Source organism: Eucyclogobius newberryi, unplaced genomic scaffold (genome assembly GCF_026437365.1).
Source record: "Eucyclogobius newberryi isolate DKJ021-1_F unplaced genomic scaffold, fEucNew1.0.hap1 SCAF_147, whole genome shotgun sequence".
Taxonomy (NCBI): Eukaryota; Metazoa; Chordata; class Actinopteri; order Gobiiformes; family Gobiidae; genus Eucyclogobius; species Eucyclogobius newberryi.
The window spans coordinates 24,325-44,369 of record NW_027315776.1 but is presented as its reverse complement, the minus strand read 5'-3'; the positions used below and the strand labels follow the sequence as shown (position 1 = coordinate 44,369).

Below are 20,045 nucleotides of genomic sequence, written 5' to 3'. Positions count from 1 at the left end.
TAAGATTCCTTGGCAAGCTATTTATAAGGCACTAGTTATTTCTTTATAAGCACTTATAAGGCATTTACAAAGGAACCTTATTCTAAAGCGTTACCAATACTTTTAAAATGTGTGTTTTGTTATAATATAATGAGGTCTAAAGTCAGGCAAATAATACAAATGATTGTTGTTGTTTTGTTTGTTTTTGTACGCTTTTATTTTATTTTTCATTGATTAGGTTCAACATTTGTAAATTTGCCTTTTAGATATTTATAATTAAAATAAATTTGGCTCTTGCCACAACACAACAGCTAAATATTTATTTATTTTATGTATTTCATTATATTTTATTTATTTTATTTATTTTATTTATTTTATTTATTTTATTTATTTTATTTATTTTATTTATTTTATTTATTTTATTTATTTTATCTATTTATCAATTTATTTATATTTTAATTGTCTTTATTGTTTTTTTAAGCCGTCTTAGTCAATCCAAACCAGCCGACACTGTTTCACCGTCTCCCCACAGCCTCTGCCGTTTCCTCCATCGCCCGCGCAAACAGACACTGTATATTTGGATGTTTTATTGATATATACTGTACGTTCAAGCACATGCCAGTCACATAAAGGAGACAGTGAGAACACAAATAGCACGAGGATCTCACTCAAGGATCTACTCTGGCGGCAGCAGCTTCGCCCACACAGCCTTTCAGGGCATTTCGAGGCGTACGAGCCATCAACGGGGCCTCTGCTGTATTGAAATTTGAATTATTAATCACATTTTTCTATACATATCGCAAAGAATACTATAGGATAATGTTGGAGTGGCAGATGTAGAGCTGTGGACCTTTTCACTTCTGGGTCAGACCTGGTTTGAAGCCTGGATTTGTATCTAGTCGTGTGATTTTTGTTCCTGCTTTTGACAAATACAAACTCAATAGTCAATCGATGTGTGTTATATCGTATTAATTTGTTTAAACTTTGAATCTAGTTTTGTAAAAGGCCTTCTAGGGACGGACAAAGCAGTTGTATTGTATGTGACAAACAGAATTGACTGATTTACTTAACAAGAATGACATAATTGTGGATTTTCCTGAATTGAACTTAATTGAATGGAAATGCATGTTAAATTGAAAAAATATAATCCAGATTTGCAATGTTGTGATGCATGATACAATATTGAAAAAAAAAACTGCTGTAAATTCAACTGTAAATTTTCCCATCCGCATAAGCTTATTCTTTTATTTTTTATCTTAAGCCTATTTAGATTTTTTTTTTATCTTATAGCCTATTTTTATTTTTTATCTTATAGCTTATTTTTTTTATCTTATAGCCTAGTTTTTATTTATTTTTTTATCTTATAGCCTATTTTTTTTTATCTTATAGCCTATTTTAATTTTTTATCTTATAGCCTATTTTTCTTTTTTTTTATCTTATAGCCGATTTTTTATTTTTATCTTATAGCCTATTATTTTTATCTTATAGCCTATTTAAATGTTTTATCTTATAGCCTATTTTTTTTTATCTTATAGCTTATTTTTTTTATCTTATAGCCTATTTTTTTATCTTATAGCCTATTTTAATTTTTTATCTTATAGCCTATTTTTCATTTTTTTTATCTTATAGCCTATTTTTTTTATCTTATAGCCTATTTTTATTTTTATCTTACAGCCTATTTAAATGTTTTATCTTATAACCTATTTTTTATCTTATAGCCTATTTTTTTTTAATCCTATAGCAGATTTATTTATGTATTTATTTATTTGACTTATATAGGTTGTTTTAGCCTAGTTCATTGTTTTATCTTGCACCAAATCACCAATGTAAGTGCTGATTTCTTATTGTAGAAACTATATCCATTCGAGCACATTCAATGTAACCAGGACAACACCGCGCACCAACCAATTCTAAAATCATTATTTTTGCGCGTGAAGTGAAGTCCCCACTCTGACGGTTTTCGATCCCGCCGTCGCCTTAAAGATAAGCGTCCAATCAGGCGGCGGCCGCACTCACCTGCTGCACGATGGTGGTGAGCTCCAGGCACAGCTGAATGACATTGTTCCGAGTTACGCTGTAGTCGGCAACGGTGGCGAACGGAGACCTGCGGAGGACAAGACAACACGGGGACGAGTGAGACGAGTGAGGCTCCACGATACAAGAGGAAGTGGACACGACACGGGCAACGGAGACGCCAAATAACTCAGGCGGTTCGAGCTTGAACTTATACTTATACTCCGGAGCGACTTATATGTGATATTATTTGTTATTTTCACACTTGCAACCGCATTTCATACTCCAGTGCAACTTAGATATGTTTTTTTTTTGCATTTTTTGGCTGGTGCGACTTATACTCCAGTGCGACTTATATATGTTTTTTTTTGTTGCATTTTTTGGCTGGTGAGACTTATACTCCGGAAAATACGGTAGAAGCATCACTGTCTTAACTGTCATTAGGGCTGGGTATTGCCTAGTACCTCACGATACGATACATATCCCGATACAGGGTCAGCGATACGATACGAATCTCGATACAGCGAACTTGATACGATACACGTCCTGATTCACGATATCCCTTAAAACCGGTGTTAAAAGTTGACTAAAATTATGTTTTGTTTAAGTGGAATAACAAAATGCATTAGAATTTCATGTTCACGATGTCACAAATATCAGAATACAACTGTCACATGATGAAGTCAAATGTTCAGCCCGTCAGACTCCCTACAGACCTACAGACTCCCTTTTTTCAGTCGTCTGTAGGTTTAAAAGTGTAACTCGGCAATTTATAATGACTTTATGTTGTTTTTAGCACATCACGATACGTGTCTCTGCATCGATACACGTATTGCCCTGAACTCCATCACGATATATCACGATATCGATGTATTGAGTAATAACTGTAATACCGTGTTATGTTTCTCTATATTTTAAAATGAGCCGCACTTATGATTTAGCTGTAACTGTAGAGGCGTTTAATTAAAGACACGGTACTAGATTTTTACTGTCAAAAATACAGTTTAATTTGAAACTGTTGCAGTTTCAAGTTCCTCCTCACTTTCTCACACGTTCCTATCATTTATAAGCGTTTTTCACAGCTTTCAAACGCCAGAGCGAGTTTTAGCCCGTCACGGTAAAGCTAACGACAACAACTAGCATGCTAACAGCGCACTTCCTGGTTTTTTGGAGATTCAAAATGCTCAATAAAAAGAGCTGTTTTTACCACATAGCTCAACACGTGTTTTTGTTCTTGTTATTATCACTTTTGTTACTGTTTTGTATTTGTAAATGAAGAGGAAAAATACAATACAGCTCAAATTTTATAGCCAAAAACCCCCAAATAATCATTATTTCTGCCATTATTGAGCAGATCGACGTTAAAAGTTAAATCAATTTGTAGAACACTCAGAAAAATCATACGCAAATGAAAGCACACCATGAGGCAGAAGATTAACTGTGACTTTCCAAAGAGAATAAACTACTTATCCAAACGTTTATTACAACCTGGAAGTAAAATAGCTCAATGATTAACGCACGACTTGAACCGAACGACTTGAATGCTAATTTGCTATCGATTATTGTTTCTAATTCTTATTGTAAATCCACTGGCGGCGTCGTGTTCATGCAAGATACTCAAATAATATTACCACCGCTACTTTGTACACGAGTCACATCATGAGTAACCGCCGTTACCGTGACAATAATGTTGGTTTTGTGTCACATTTGGTTGTATTTCAGTGTTTGATTGTGGCTGTTCAGCGCTGAAGCCAGATTCCACCAAATAAAATTGACGCAAACCATAAAAGTCATAATCGAGTCAAGTTAGAGCTATAGATTGTGACATTGATTCTTTCATTACAAACGCACGGTGAAGAAAAGCTCAATTTGACGATTACGTGAGTCGTTTGGGTTCTCGCTGCTGATTTCCTCGCTAATATAGTGCAGCGTTGAGTCGTTTTCGGCGCGCTCGGAGGTCGAGGGCGGTTAGCGGGTCTGACGTCTGCTTCAGTTAAGTAGGGCTTTGTGGGCCTGGCTCGCACAGGAACCAGGGCACCGTCCCGGAGGAGGAGGGAGAACTGGACCGGGGAAGTGGGACGGGAAGAGTCTGCTGGCAGCTTGGAGTTTGTTTTAAAATGTATGAAAGAAAGTAGAGCTGTAGTCGATTGCATCTTGGTCGACCAAAGTCTTTATTAGTTAAATGATTTTGGGGGATTTTAAAAGATTTGTAAGATAAGATAAGATATTCCTTTAATGTCCACACATGGGGAAATTTCGGTGTTACAACGCAGAAGATACAGGAGGAAAGGACAGATCACTTATAGGAAGTTTAAAAAACACTCTTAATAGAAGAACTCTTATAAACAAAACCAAAAAACTCTTATTAACAAGACTCCTCTCATATATTAATAGCGAATGGAGGGGGGAAATAAATAAATAAATAAAATAAATAAAATAAATAAAATAAATAAAATAAATAAAATAAATAAAATAAATAAAATAAATAAAATAAATAAAAAGATAAATGTAAAAATAAAATAATAATAAAATAAGGTAAATAATACTAAAATAAAGTGTTCACAGTAACGGTAGAAAGGAGAAACAGAGTAGTTATCGTGACATTGTGAGTGACTTTAGTCAATATACACTCCTAGTAGTGTTCTGTATATTTGTGTTCCTGTAATCTCCAGGGCGGTTTGCCTTTAGTCGTTTCATAGATGAATTGGTCGATTGTGTTTTAGTCGCCCCAAAATGTGTATTAATCAACGAAACGTTTCATTTAGATTACAGGGATTTCTACGGCAGAGAAGAGAATACATGAGGTGAGTTAGCTGTAAATACACTTCATGTACCGGTAGTACTTTTCCATCTGAACGGCGCGGCAGTTTTTGTCAGATACATGACATAAGAAACACTGGAAGGTTTTGAGAGCCAGTTTTATGCCACTGCCTGAATGTTTCTAGTCTATTACAGCTCTAGTATTCTCGCGGCCGTGTCGTGTACTTCGGTTACAGATACAGGTCGAAACATACTTCACAGGTTTGAGAGTTACAGCCCGACGAGCAGTACAAATGTACAACATGTGCGGCTGCATTCAAAGGAAAGACTATGATTTTGTATTTGAGAAACATAAAGGCTGTAGTACATCTCGTGAAGTACTTTTAACCTGCTTTTCTTACTCATTTAACTTCATCTCTGCTAAATGTGACTATATTTCCTGATGTTATGGACTTATCCAGGCTTGGAACAGCCACAAAGAATATAAATCGACCTGCTCTGTAATAGAGACAATTTGCTAAACCCAAGTTTTCCCAAACATTAGCGTGTATTTAATTATATTTGTGGTGCAATATGTATTTAAGTCAATTAGGCTGAACAAAAAGCATATTTCTTAACATGCTTTTCCCATTTTTCCCATTGCCTATTTATCTGCATATGTGTAGGATTAGTTAAAATATTGATATATGTATTGTGATACTACCGGTACATTTAATTACTTATACAGTATCAATATTGCGGGCTGCTGTATCAATTATATGTATTTTAATTTACAATATTAGTTTATGACTAGTTTTTGTTTGGAAAAAAAGACATTGGACATATTAACTGTTTTGATCATTAAAATGTGTGTATTTCATGTAAAATTTGTGCATGTGGTGGTTTAACAAAGAAATACTGTGGTTAAAATGTATTTGGACCTTAAAATATAAACAGCAGAATAATATTATGCAATCAATTATTACATCGCAATAATAAGATAAGATATTCCTTTATTGTCCCACATGGGGAAATTCCATTGGTGCAACGCAGGTAGATACAGAGGTAGATACAGAAGAACAGATCACTTATAGGAAGTCTGAAAAACACTTTCAGTAGAAGATCTTCTATAAATAAATAAAAACTCCCATAGACAAATGAATAAATAAATACATAAATACCATTGCATGTGATCACGACAGTAATTGCACATGAATATGTGTCATGACAGCACATAGATTGCACATGAACTTCATAGTAATTGCACATGAATTGCACATGAATTCCAACAGCAATTGCACATACGACAGAATTGCACATCAGTATTAGGTTAGGTCAGTATTGCGAGTGTTCAGTACTAACAGTTTTTGTTATAAAGTCTGACAGCAGCAGGAAGGAAAGACCTACGGAACCTTTCCTTCACACATCGAGGGTGGATCAGTCTCTCACTGAAGCTGCTCTCCAGAGTGGACAGAGTGTCCTGCAGGGGGCGACACTCATGGTCCAGCATAGATGTGAATCTAGCCAGGACCCTCCTGTCCCCCACCTCCTGCACCGAGTCCAGAGCACAGCCCAGGACGGAGCTGGACTTCTTGATGACTCTGTCCAGCTTCCTCCTCTCCCTCTCTGTGATGCTGCTGCTCCAGCAGGCCACACCATACAGGAGGGCTGATGCCACCACAGAGTCATAGAAGGTCTTCAGGAGTGGCCCTGTCACTCCAAAAGACCTGAGTCTCCTCAGGAGGTAGAGCCGACTCTGGCTCTTCCTGTACAGTCTGTGTTATGAGTCCAGTCCAGTTATGAGTCAAGGGCAATATTGACAAAAAATAATATGTATATTCATATTTTCAGACAATCTTATGGCAAATGATGAGAAATGTGCTTAAACGTTCCAGTTTATTTTGTGGTTGAGTTTCAAATATCGGACAAAACATGAATGCACCATTAAACGAAACACAGTTATTGATTATAAACGTGATATTCAAATGTTGTATAACTCAAAAATGACAATATCACACATTTTTTATCCCTGGCACTTGTAATCTTGTGCGAACACTGACAGACTTTAGTTGCTGGACTGTGGAGAAAGTACTGCAGTGCTACATTGGATAAACCCATAAAAGAACGTAGGTGCGATTTATATCCTTTGCATTTGCACACTACAAGGTACAATTCAGTGGTAAGCTCCGGACATTCTTGATGCTGCTGGAAAAGACTCGCCTTTCAAACTCCCGCGATCCAATTTGTCACCGGCGGATCAATCTGTGATCTTCATACGCGTTTATTCTGCCGCGGCGAGGACGCTCCGGCCCTTAAAAAGCCATTTCCACCAGCGAGAACAGTCTCTTAAAGCCTGTTTGAGAAGAGTAATGTTTATAAATGAGGGCCCGGGCGGAGTGTCGGATGGCAGACCATTCAGCTGCGAACAAGGTGCTGGCGATAAGGAACACGCCGCGGCTAATGTGTGGCGCTAATGATTGCACAGAGACTATAGTGTGAAGGCGCCGCAGACATGGTTAACCCGATCGTGCTGTTGTGTTTAAAGGCCCCTTTGTGTGACTGGGGTCCATTCAGCTGTTTTACATTCCACAGTATGAGTTATCCAGGCGATGTCGTCATAAAAAAATACAAAAATGAATCGTGATCTGATCTCTACAACGGTCGGATATGTCGCTGCTATCGTCAGAGAGCGATTCGGTGATTTTGTTCTTAATGCGGCTGTATATGGAAAAAATGTCCAAGAAACACATGTGAAACTTTAAATTCAGCAAAATGTTTTCATATTTAGGGATGTCACGATAAACATTTTAGTGTGATGATTACTGTGAGAAAAAAACGTCACAATTGATGGTTATTCGCAATTATTGAGACGAAATGACAGCGAAATATTGTCTTTTCTTTCATTCCCGTGGTCTGACATGTTACTGTTCTTCAAGTTTGTGACCGGCTTTACAAAATGTAACTTTCTGAATGACAAAATAAAGTTAAATGTGACAAAAACCACCAGTTAGAAAAGTTTAGGTCATTTTTGGGCTGTATTTTGAACAAAAAATCCTTAACTTTACTTCTAAAATGGTCACAATTATTATAATTTTTTTATTCTTACGCTCATATTGTGACCTGAATAATCACGATCATCAATTAACCTAAACATCTTGACATCCCTAACAGTTTATAAAGTTTCAGAAACAGATTCTTATGCTCTTTACTCACCACAAAAGCTGATTAGCCCAGAGCTTTCAAATACTTAATATTTATTTCCGGAATCTCTATGAGAAAAAATCACGGAAAATTACAGCTCCATTACAGGTGTTGTTATTGCTAAAATGTTTTATAACGAATTAAAAAAATTAAAATGGCAGCCTCAGTCTACCCCAGGGCAGCTGTGGCTACAATATGGTGTGGTATTTATTCATATGGTGTCTAATAAACATCGACTAAAAGGAAAGAAGCTTTGTACGAGGTTGTAGCAGGGCAACTCTTACCATCATGCGTGAAATGATTGTATAATGCACTCTAAAGAGTCTGTGTATCAATAAAATGCATTACTATTATTATGATGATGAAGATTAAACGTCTGTGTCACGCGTCATTCGACTCACCCAAGTATCGCTTCTTCAGTCCTGGCACTGCTGTGGTAATAGCTGCACTGAGCGGGCTAATAGGGCTAATCAGAGTATGCTAATAGGCGCTAGGTGAGTCGTTAGGACCGTGAGCGATTATGCAAATCTAACGGCAGATAGTCCTTACTGCAAAGAGCCGAGGTGTTTCAGTGTGACGTATGAGCCAGTCCCTCACCAGAGCGGCGTCCAAACTGAAGAAGATACTTGGATAACGAGTATTTTAGTAATTCTTCAGTTAGTCGACTTGTCAAACATGTATTTCTATGGCACATTGAGACATAAAAAACAAATAGTTGATATATGTTGACGGAAGGCTTTAAATAGAGAACAATGACATGGATTATTGATGAAAATCTGGAACATTTTGATTTAATAATGCCTCTGTTGTTGTTATAAAAAGGTATTTTCACTGGTTTTAGAGTCTGTTTAATCCAAATAACAATTGTGATAATCAAAATATGACTATGATTACCGTATTTTCCGCACTTAAAAGCCTTTAATTTTCTCAAAAAAAAGTCAGTGCGCCTTATAGTGTGAAAAATACAGTAGTGATGTGTTATTAATTAAGAGTTGTACTCCAAAATAGTGGCAAAACATGTCTATTATGATGAAATCTCACAGAAATTAAGCTTTTCTTGCAATGTAACTATCTTTCCCATTTTTTTTTTACTTTTATTCATGAAAAAAGTGTATGTATATGACAAAGATGATGGATAAAAACATTTGGAAAGACTCCCCGCTGAGTTGCCGCTGACACGAGACGTCACTCCTCTTTGCTGTGCCACAAACCCAGATCTGAGCGGATCCCGGCCTCACTGCGAGATATTTCTGAGATCTGGGTCAGAGAATTCAGGCTGAGCGCTATATTTACTGTGTCCAACCTCAGGCAAAACAGAACAGACTGGGAACCGGCCATTGGGAGGAACCAAAACGGCAGAAAACGCAAGAGGGAAAAGTTCAACAAGGGCTTTTAAACCAGACCAAAAACAACCATTCATATTTCTGTGACTGGACGAGATTCAAGACAATAAGTGGACAAAGTGGACCTAGATTTTCTTGTTAAATATATGAATGACTAAAGCTGGTTTCTGGAGGGATCGGCCGAGTGACACTAAGAAAAATTGCAGGGAAATTCAATAAAAAATAGTTTTAGGGATTTGTAATAAAGCAAAAATGTCCAGACGGAATCCATATAAACGTCCTATTCATTTTTCATTTTATTTTAGGGTAGTTTTTTGGGGGGAAGGGTTGGATTTATACATGATTCATTATTTATTATATATTATTATGTACAGCATGTCAAGCATGTTTCATAAGATGGTGGACAAAAATGAATAAATAAATAAAAAGTCCAACGTCCCAATCATAAGGGGTTTTAAAAGGGGACATGTTTTCTATTTATTTCAATATTTCTTTGATTAGTGAAACCAGAGGAAACCTAAGCAGGCAGGGAGAATGAACTTAAAAAGGAACAAAAAAGAGAATCAAAAAAGGAACAAAAAAGAGAATCAACTTAAAAAGGAACAAAAAAGCCTATATTTCTTCATCTTCGTTTAAAGCAACACTGTGTAACTTCCTGAAGGTGGCACATCAAATGCATGGATCCATCTCATGCCATAATGTGCTCAAAAGTGTTGGAATATATGCATGTTATCTCAAACGCTCATAACCCACAGCACATTCTTCTTTTCTCAACGTGAATAAGTACAAACGTTGAATACTTTTGAGGCGTGAGTATGTACATTAGCGGCAGAGGAAAATCGACTCGTATCCAATTTCATCTTGAGTAGACTTTTGAGCTCGGAGCGGCGATCGTTTCCTCTGGCTTTACTTCACGGAGGAGCCGGGATACGGAGGGATAAGGTCACCGTGACAACACGCTGGACGAGTTTCAACAACGGACCAAAAATACAGCCGCGCGCTCTGATCGAACGGCATTCTGTATTCCAGAAGGGCAATACGAAAAGAAAACCTATTATTTCAACCTGAGCTACCACGTTATACTTCAGAGACCTTTAGATTTACAGCAACGGGGAAGCGAGGAAGGGCATCTGACGTAAAAACAACTGTGCCGTTCCTCGATGAAGAGGAAAGAGAAGAGGAAAGAACATGAACACTGCTTGCGTTACGTCTAGTGAAGTGTTTGTCACCCGCTTGTCTCCGTGGTGATAACACCGCGTTGCCCAGGAAGGTTTCACGGTACAACGGTGTTAAACTTGACATCGCCATGGAGACGAGCGGATGACGACCACCAGATGATGAAGAGGAAGCCGTTATGAGCGTCCCTGAGTTGAGGCTCGCGCGGCTAAAGAGCTTTTACTGCAGCTTCCAACTAAAATATGAGCGTAATACAGAGGTAAATCAAGGTTGGGAGTATTTTAAAAACTGTCTGTGCTTTTAAACTGTTTTATCTGTTCTTAATGTCTTATTGTGTGTTGATGTTTTTGTGTTTTAATGATTTTTGTGCTGTCGCATCTTCTTCTTTTGCCCCATTGACCCTTCTCAATCTCAATTTCGATCTTTCTTACCTTAAATAAAATTAAATTGAATTAAATTGAATTAAATTGAATTAAATTGAATTAAATTGAATTAAATTGAATTAAATTGAATTAAATTGAATTAAATTGAATTAAATTAAAACATGTATTCTTTTCTTTTGTTGAGAAGCAGTTCAACCACAAGAATAAACTATTTTACTTAAAGATAAATAATGGGCAAAATATTAATAAGGTTAAAAATAAGCGCTTGATTTACATCTCCTAGAATACATTAAGTTAAATAAGTTGAATGTGAATAAAGATTAAAAAAGTGTATGAAGTTAATGAAAGGCTGATTAAAGTTGGTCCAAAAAAGACATCTTGAAAATGCATTCTTATTCTATTCTTCTTCAACGCTCGTGAATAATTTAAAGACCAGATGGAAGATTTTTGATGTATTGTAATTAAGCATGTTTGACCAAGTGTTAAAACAAAAGAAATAGCCTTGATTTCCTTTCCGAGCACACGCTAGATAAACCTCTCCTCGCTCACATTAATTCATAGTAAAGTGGTTTTCTACTGTGCATATAATGAGGCAGCAAAATGGCCAATGAATTACAAATGCGGCGCGGGTGTTTCCATCACTGTGCCACTGGATATGCAAATTTCAAAAGCAGAAAAAGTGTCTGCGTTCCGCCTTTAATCTTCCCCTTTTTGGACATGAAAAGACTGCGCGTCATCTCGGGCCATTTGAGGCGAAATTACATGTTCACAAAGCTACAATTTCATTTTTCTTCCCTCGATAATGACATGAAGAAAAGCAGAGAAAATCAAACTATTTTTCTGAGATGATTTATGCTCATTTTTTGCTCTGTTTCAAATGCTTTAAGGTATTTATGCCATCTGCTTCAGAGTCTCTACAATCTCGTTGAACTGCTCTTAATTAATTTGAAGAGGAACAGATAACTTCTTTCTGAATGACTAAACAGATGGATAAAAGTGTCTGAAAGAACTTAAAATACTAAAATGTCTAACTCATTGTTGATACGATACACAATGATATTATAAAAACACAAACGCTCTTAATATAAAGTGTATTTTTTAGCACAAAATCAGAGTAATGTCTTTCACCCCTTACACTCAAGGATTTATTCTTTATTTATTCAATTGTGTTCACATCTTATTAAAGAAAACTCTCAAGCTGGTTGATGTGCTGTACATAAAAATAAAGCTGTAACTCTTTTATTTTCAGTCAAATTAAATTATTCTAGGAAGCATCAGGGTCAGTTTGTAATCCAAATAAAATAAAAACAAATAAAACGATTTTATTGTTTATTTATTTATTGTATTTATTGTATTTATTTTATTTATTTTATTTATTTTATTTATTTTATTTATTTTATTTATTTTATTTATTTTATTTATTTTATTTATTTTATTTATTTTATTTATTATTTATTTTATTTATTTATTTATTTAAAATCTGATTTCCTCTGTGCAGAACTTATATTAGAGTAAAACAGTCCAAACCTCCAGAGTCTGAGCTTCACAAAGGCTCCAGAGGTTCAGAACAGCTTCAGCTTGAAATGGGGCTCATTTTTCAAGTGTTTTTTGAAAAATAGGCCCCTAAGCGTGATAATATTGTGTGAAATTACCCTTCTAGACTGAAAGCTCCAACTTCTCCTGCACGTAATCTATTTCAATACTGATACTGTGATTAGTACTGATTAGTATCTGAGCATGTACCGTTTGTATGTCTTTTTGACACCCTTTCCCTGACAACACACGGATCATAGCGAGATTACTTTACCTCCGCTTGGCTTCTTTAATGTCATTTTGCCGTGTTACAGTTGCCGTGGGCGCGTGGGCGACGCCGTGTGTCGTTTTGTGCAAACCAGGTGTGCGTTTGTGTGGGTGGGATTCTTTCTCTTTTTTTTCTACGTTGACTATGTGACTGAACTCGCGATACACAAATCAGGTCCACATGAAATACAATCCAGAGGAAGTGGAACGAGCGACACGGTTTAAAGTTAAGGGTTCATTTGGGTTATGATCCGATACCAATCTTTTAATGTTTGTAATTTCCAATACCGATACCGATCCTCTCATCTTTAAAGTGCCTATGACAGGTTTCTACCGTTTTAAAATTTTATTTGGTGACTTCATTTGGTGTATTTATACCTGTTGTACATATAAATGATAGTTTTACATCAATCGAGCAAGTATTTGTGGAAAAATCTGTAGAAAATGACAGAAAGTGACATCACACTAGGGACGCTCATTCCAGTCAAAGTTTATGCATAATTTACACAAAGAAACAACTTTTTTGACTCTCTAAACAATAAATCAACAAAATAAAGTCCCACTCATTAATTTATATTTGTCAAAAACTTTTTTTTTTACATTAGATGAGTTTTTGCCCAGTTTTTGCTGGGAATTTCTTACTGTGATGTCATCAATTACAGGAAGTGAAATTATAAACCTAAAAAATGTGCCTTTCTATAACATTTTAATTTATTTTTTGCAAAATTCCAAATAAATCCAAATAACTGCATTTTAGTTCAATGAGTCGTCCGACCTGTAGGGGGCACTTTCATGTTCTTATTACCCTTAGTTTAGTCTGTTTTGTGCATTTATATAAGATAAGATATTCCTTTATTGTCCCACATGGGGAAATTTCATTGTTGCAACGCAGGTAGATACAGAGGTAGATACAGAAGAAAAGAACAGATCACTTATAGGAAATCTGAAAAAGACCTTCAGTAGAAGATCTCTTATGAAATTAAGAATGAAATGCTGAATTTGAATCCAGTTTAATTTAATCATTATCAGCAAGAAATAGGCCAATTTAAAAATAGATACACTTATTTGTTGTAATATTGCATAATTATGATTTAAACTTAAACAAGTGTCGGATCAGCCAACTTTTCTAGTGGAGGATCCGTCACCCGCTTGTCTGGAATATTCCACGGCGTTAAACACGTTCATTTCATCAGCTTTTTATGCACCGAGTTATGTTTTTTCTTGACAGTTGTTTTAATTACGTCACATGTTGAGATTTTCTGCACTGTAGCGACATAAATAAAGGTAGAAAAAGACAATAAAACAAAATAAGAATGCATGTTTTTCAGCATTTAAAGCAAAATGTAAATGAATAAATGCAAGAATCGAGGGACATTCCAGGCAAAGCAGTAACCATAGCGACACGCCGCCAGAAAACTGCAGCTTTACCTTTCGGATCAGTCTCCACTAAACAAATGTATGTCAGTGTGATGTGGGGGAGTGCAATTATTACAGTTTTACATGAGATTATTGTGAATTTTATGCTTGGGCTCTTTTTCATCGAGAGGTTTAGAGAGTTCAGGCTTAAGAGTCTGTCATGTTCATGTTCCGGAAATAAGATGTTGAAAGACATTTTTTGTTCGTTTTTTAATAAGACAAAATAAAACATTGCAACGAATCAATTTGAATCAGTTTTTATGTATGTTTTATCATATTGCCTCAAATGTAACTGAGAAATCCACGTTAAAAATACATTCATAACGGGAAAAAAACTCTTAATCTGACAATAAAACATTTAAATATTAACAATACAAAGATACAGGGGAGTGCGGGGGGAGTGCGTGCAGGGGGAGTGCGTGCAGGGGGAGTGCGGGTGGGAGTGCGGGGGGAGTGTATGGGAGAGTGCGTGTAGGGGGAGTGCGTGCAGGGGGAGTGCGGGTGGGAGTGCGGGGGGAGTGCGTGCAGGGGAGTGTGTGCAGGGGGAGTGCGTGCGGGGGAGTTCGGGTAGGAGTGCGGGGGGAGTGCGTGCAGGGGGAGTGCGTGCAGGGGGAGTGCGTGTAGGGGGAGTGTGCAGGGGGGGTGCGTACAATGGGGAGTGCGTGCAGGGGGAGTGTGTGGGGGGGTGTGCAGGGGGAGTGCGTGCAGGGGGAGTGTGTGCAGGGGGAGTGTGTGCAGGGGGAGTGCGTGCGGGCGAGTGCGTGCAGGGGGAGTGTGTGGGGGGGTGTGCAGGGGGAGTGTGTGGGGGAGTGCGTGCAGGGGGAGTGCGTGCAGGGGGAGTGCGTGCGGGGGAGTGCGGGTGGGAGTGCAGGGGGAGTGCGTGCGGGGGAGTGCGTGCGGGGTAGAGCGGGGGGAGTTCCCGTGTTCTGGCTTTGTTGACACGACTCGCTGCATTTACCGTCGTCTGCTCGGCCTCAGGAGCCGCGTGGGAGCGTGACATTTTCAAACCGATGTCAAAGACCTTCGAGTGCACAAAGATCGTGTCGTGAACAAAAGGAGTGATGCAGAGATGGAGAGAAGGAGGGAGGGAGGGATGTGAGAGGGAGAATGAGGGAATTATGGAAATTTGGAGAGATAGAGAGAGACCGTGAGAGAGGAACAGAAGAGAGAGAAATACAGGGGAAGAAAGAGAGATAGAGGGAGAGATAGAGGTGTGAGAGTGAGAATGAAGGAATTATGGAAATATAGAGAGAGGTGTAAGAGGGAGAATGAGGGAATGATGGAGAGATAGAGAGAGACTAAGAGAGGAACTGAAGGAGAAAGAGCAAAATTCTTTGAGGAGTAAAAAACACAACCTCTCTAAAAGGCCAAAATACAATGGGAAAAAGTTGAAAAATCTGTAGAAGATAACAGGAAGTGACATCTCACTAGTCACATAGTCATAGTGACTCATTCCATCCCAAGTCTTTGATCCCTAAACAATATTTCAACAAAATAAAGCTTCTCGCGTATATTTTAATTTGAAGAAAGAAAAAAAAAAAAACAGGTACAATTATACACATAAACATGTAAAAAATATGTTTTTTAATTTATATTTATCTTAACTCCATTTCTTTAAAATTAAGAACAAAAAGTGTTGAGAATCAGTCCAAGAATCGATGTTGGACAGTTCAACTAGAGACACCTGACAACATGATTTATATTCAGGTTTCACGTCAGACTTTGTTGTGAAAAAGTAGTTCCCAGATTAAAAAAAAAAACATAAAAGGAAATCTTGTCTTGGCAAGATTAAAGACATGAATTGAATCTGTCATTCTTAAGTGTTTGGATTTTTTGCTGTCACACAATATTAGACTTCTCATAAAAGAAAAGGCGTATTTTTTTTGTTTTATATGTAAGAAAGCACAAAAGAAAGAAAGAAAGTATGAAGCTAAAAACAATGACATCTAATGGCAGCAGTTTAATGGTGCAAAACTGCTAAAAATACTGATACTTATGTACTTTTCCAGTATAGCGCACCTTCAGCCAATCATCATAGTAAGTCTGTCTGCTCATGTATAGTTGCTATTCCAGAGGCCGCCATACCATAATTTCCCTCTCAAACTTTTCATGTGCAATTCATGTGCAATTACTGTGAAATTCATGTGCAATCTATGTGCTGTCGTGACACATATTCATGTGCAATTACTGTCGGGATCACATGCAATGGTATTTATTTATTTATTTATTTGTCTATGGGAGTTTTTATTTATTTATAGGAGATCTTCTACTGAAAGTGTTTTTCAGACTTCCTATAAGTGATCTGTTCTTCTGTATCTACCTCTGTATCTACCTGCGTTGCACCAATGAAATTTCCCCATGTGGGACAATAAAGGAATATCTTATCTTATCTTATCTTAAACCACATCCTGTGTTATTAAGAAAACTGCTAACCCCGTAGTTCAGACCTCGACAATCATGTTCGAAATACATGCCATACTTTTATTAGTCAGTTCACATGCTGTAGACCTATTTTAAGTCTTTTTTGTCAGATTTCCTGTCACGTTGCGTCTAAAAAGTGAACTTTGAACCCATTATTAAAACAAAAATCGCCATAATATCGCCCTGCGTCAGGTAAAAGCTCAAGAAAAGTGTATTTAGCGTAGTATAAAGGCGCTTACAAAACCTCTCAGCATGATTTTGATGACGAAAACAGCAATAAACAAGCTCAAAAAGGAGAAATACGTGCGACATTTCCTGTGCCGTTCGAGCCGTACCTGTCGAGCCAGGCGAGCAGACTCTTGGCGGCGGTGATGAGGTCGACCACCGAGGTCAGGAGGTCGTTGGGCAGCCTCCGGGACGTCCTGCTCTCCGACTGGCTGCTGCGGCGACGGCCCGAGATGAAGTTCTGCAGGTTCTTGGCCGACGCGCCGAGCTTGTGGGCGAGGGTCCGCACGCTCTCCGTCTCCAGGCCGGAATTCTGGGGGAAGGGAGATATAACGGGACGCATTTCACGCACGGGTCGGGATCTGCAGGAAACGTCAGCGCTAAAATGACCCAAGAGAGGGTTAATAGAGGCAAATAAAAGTACTGTGACACGCTTCTACTACAGAGCTTTTCCGTACTTCTAGCAATAGTAAAATATGGTGATAAAAGTTTAAAAATGTTGAAACAATTCCACTTTAAAGAGTTGTATCTTCTCAAATCCCTATTGTAAGACCAAAACTTTCCACATACCGTATTTTCTGGACTATAAGTCGCACTGGAGTATAAGTCGCACCAGCCAAAAAATGCATAAAAGAGAATAAAAAACATATATAAGTTGCACTGGAGTATGAAATGCAGTTGCAGGTGTGAAAATAACAAATTATATCACATATAAGTCGCTCTGGAGTATAAGTATATAAGTATAAATATAAGTATAAGTCGCACCCCGGCCAAAACCATGAAAAAAGGTGCCACTTATAGTCCGGAAAATATGGTATTTCACAGATTACCACAACCTGCTTCAGCTGCTTTACAAACAATTCAATTATGACACTTTAAATACAAAAAAATCGCACAAATAATGACGTTTTTAGCCGACATCAAGCGCAGTGTCGAGGCCTGTAATTCCTTCCGATATTTAACAGTAATAAGCCCATTCTTACAACATCCCAAGACAAAAAATATACTTCCTGCTAATAATTAAATCCACTTGTTATTGCTGTAATTTTACAAAGAGCAAGATGATTTATCCATCGTAGTTTACACATCACACATGTAATAATTCAGCATTTGTAAGGGGATGTATTAGCACTTTTAAAACTCTATAAATGAGTGTGGTCGGCATTAGAAGAGTGACAGTGTCGATTTATGGAGGTCCGCGTTGGTCCTGAGCTGCATATTTTATCCTCTTGGCTGTAAACAAGGTTAATGAGTGTCTACTGCGTACTAATAAACAAACAGAGCAAAGAGAATGCATCCACAAAGACTTTATGAGCCAAAATCACAATGGGTTTGCAATATTCAGCCATTAATGTAAATGTTTCCCCTTGATGCACTTGAGTGATTTGAGTCAACTTTATTGTTCTGCATTTGAGGTCATTTGCTCTGACAACTAAAGTGACAATACACAAACTTCAAGGACTAAACTCAAATAACAAATGACATTCAAAAAAAGGAAAAAGTGACATTAACAATAAATCTTACTGTGGACCAAATGGAACAAAAATGTGTGTCACTCGTTAGATGTTTGTCTGATCTTTCTCTGTGTATTTACATTTTTGTGCTTATTTGTATAAAAAAAAATGTAATATACCGGTAATTATTAAGATAATAACAATCAATGTGTGTAAGATTATAACAAAAACCAGAAAAAGCATCAAATGTCTTCTTGAACAACTGCTGTATGGAGCATTACATCACACCGCGCAGAAATGATACTAATCATTATATGAAGATAAGTTTGTTATCTTAAGTTCGGGAGCAGGACCACACCCCTTTCACACCCCTTTCTGCGGCTACACTATTTAAGCATCCGGGTCACACACATCAGTGTTCATGACTTTGTGCCTCTCCCTGACACCCTCTTTTAATCATATATATGTCATGGTCACCGTCTGTCTGGTGATGTATAGTTTCTCTTGTTTATCTTCTTTATGTTTTACTCACATTGTTTCTGTCTCTGCCCCTCTTCGTATCCCCCCTCCCTTCTTGTTCTCCTCCCTGGTTACCGCCCCTTTGTCTCTCTGGTTACCGCCCCTTTGTCTCTCAGGCTCCTCACACCTGTGCATGGGTTCACAGCTGTATCTGATTGTTAATCACTGGGTGTAGTATATTAGTGTGTGTGTTCTTTGTCTCAGGGCGAGATTGTCTGTGTTTGCCCTGTTCGCCCCAGCATTCGAGCGTTTTGAGTCTGATTCCTGCCTACTCCTTGTGATTCCTGTTTGCCATCGTCGACCCTGGACCGTCCTGAGACTACCCTTTTCGCCTATCCCCTGATGAAGCTGTCTTGCCTGTGTACCGAACCTGGAACAAACCTGACTACGCCCCTCGTCTGCCCTCCGACAGCGCGGTTGCTGGCGCTGCCCACCGCTGGAAGAATCTTTTGTTTGTCGTACTCTTAACCAAGAGATTTTGTATTTTTCTGTTCCATTATTCATCGCCTGTTTCCAGCCCCGTAAATTGGCTCTGCTCTGCTATTCGTGACAATATACCTATATGGGGTTATCGAGGCCCGGGAGCCCACAGCTCTCATCACCAGAGGGGTCATGACTGGGGTTGTGGTCCTCGCGAGTGAAACTATTATTAAACATTTGAAATAATCAGATTCATTGTTGCATTCCTTGATTTCACGTCCTGCTTTTGTAAAACTTTCTGACCGTCTCAACCCATTTTCTTTGCATTTTAAGGGGATATTTTGTTTGTTTTGCTGCGGATGAACAATGAGATTTGAAAGAGTCAATCAAGTCACTTCTAAAACTAATCATAGATACTTAATTAGTGCTAAAGTGTTTCATTATTAATCATTGTAGCTCAAGTATTTACATTTTGACAAAGGTTTCACTTGGATTGTTCTGCTCTAGAGTTATTGTGTCAGTGGAATAAAGAAGTTAAAGTACTATAGTTTTATTGTGATAGTTTTCTGTATCAATACATCGCACTAATTGACAGTAATGACAGTAAATGACCATCGTGGCGGGGGTAACCATGAAGAGGAACCAGCTTTACTGTGTTTCTTATAGATAACCGCTGCATAAACGTGCTCGTGCAGATACAGGTTTATTCATTCCTGCAGTTTAGATTCAAATGAACTTGTTTTGTTGCCTCCTGTGAGACATAACTCTTTAGTCTCCACCTGTAAGTCGTCTGCACTGGTTTGTCTCGTTTGTGTGAAGTTCAGCCCTGGAGAGGAGGCGTCTGGGGAGGGGGAGGGCGGCACGTACGAGTGAAAGGACAGTCAAAGTTAAATGGTGATTTGGTTAAAAGGGTGTGGCTCCTGCAGTCAAAATCTAAATTTGTTGTTAAAAATCAA

General features: G+C 37.9%; 1 protein-coding gene across 1 annotated transcript in view; it reads right to left on the bottom strand.

Moving 5' to 3' along the window:
* cnksr2a (connector enhancer of kinase suppressor of Ras 2a) overlaps positions 1–20,045 on the bottom strand; it is a 97,323-nt gene that overhangs the window by 52,967 nt on the left and 24,311 nt on the right. The window contains exons 3-4 of the mRNA XM_072445423.1: positions 16,807–17,009; positions 1,996–2,083 (exon numbers count right to left, since the gene is read on the bottom strand). Of these exons, the coding sequence (XP_072301524.1) occupies positions 1,996–2,083; positions 16,807–17,009 (291 nt within the window). The remainder of the gene's footprint in view (positions 1–1,995; positions 2,084–16,806; positions 17,010–20,045) is intronic.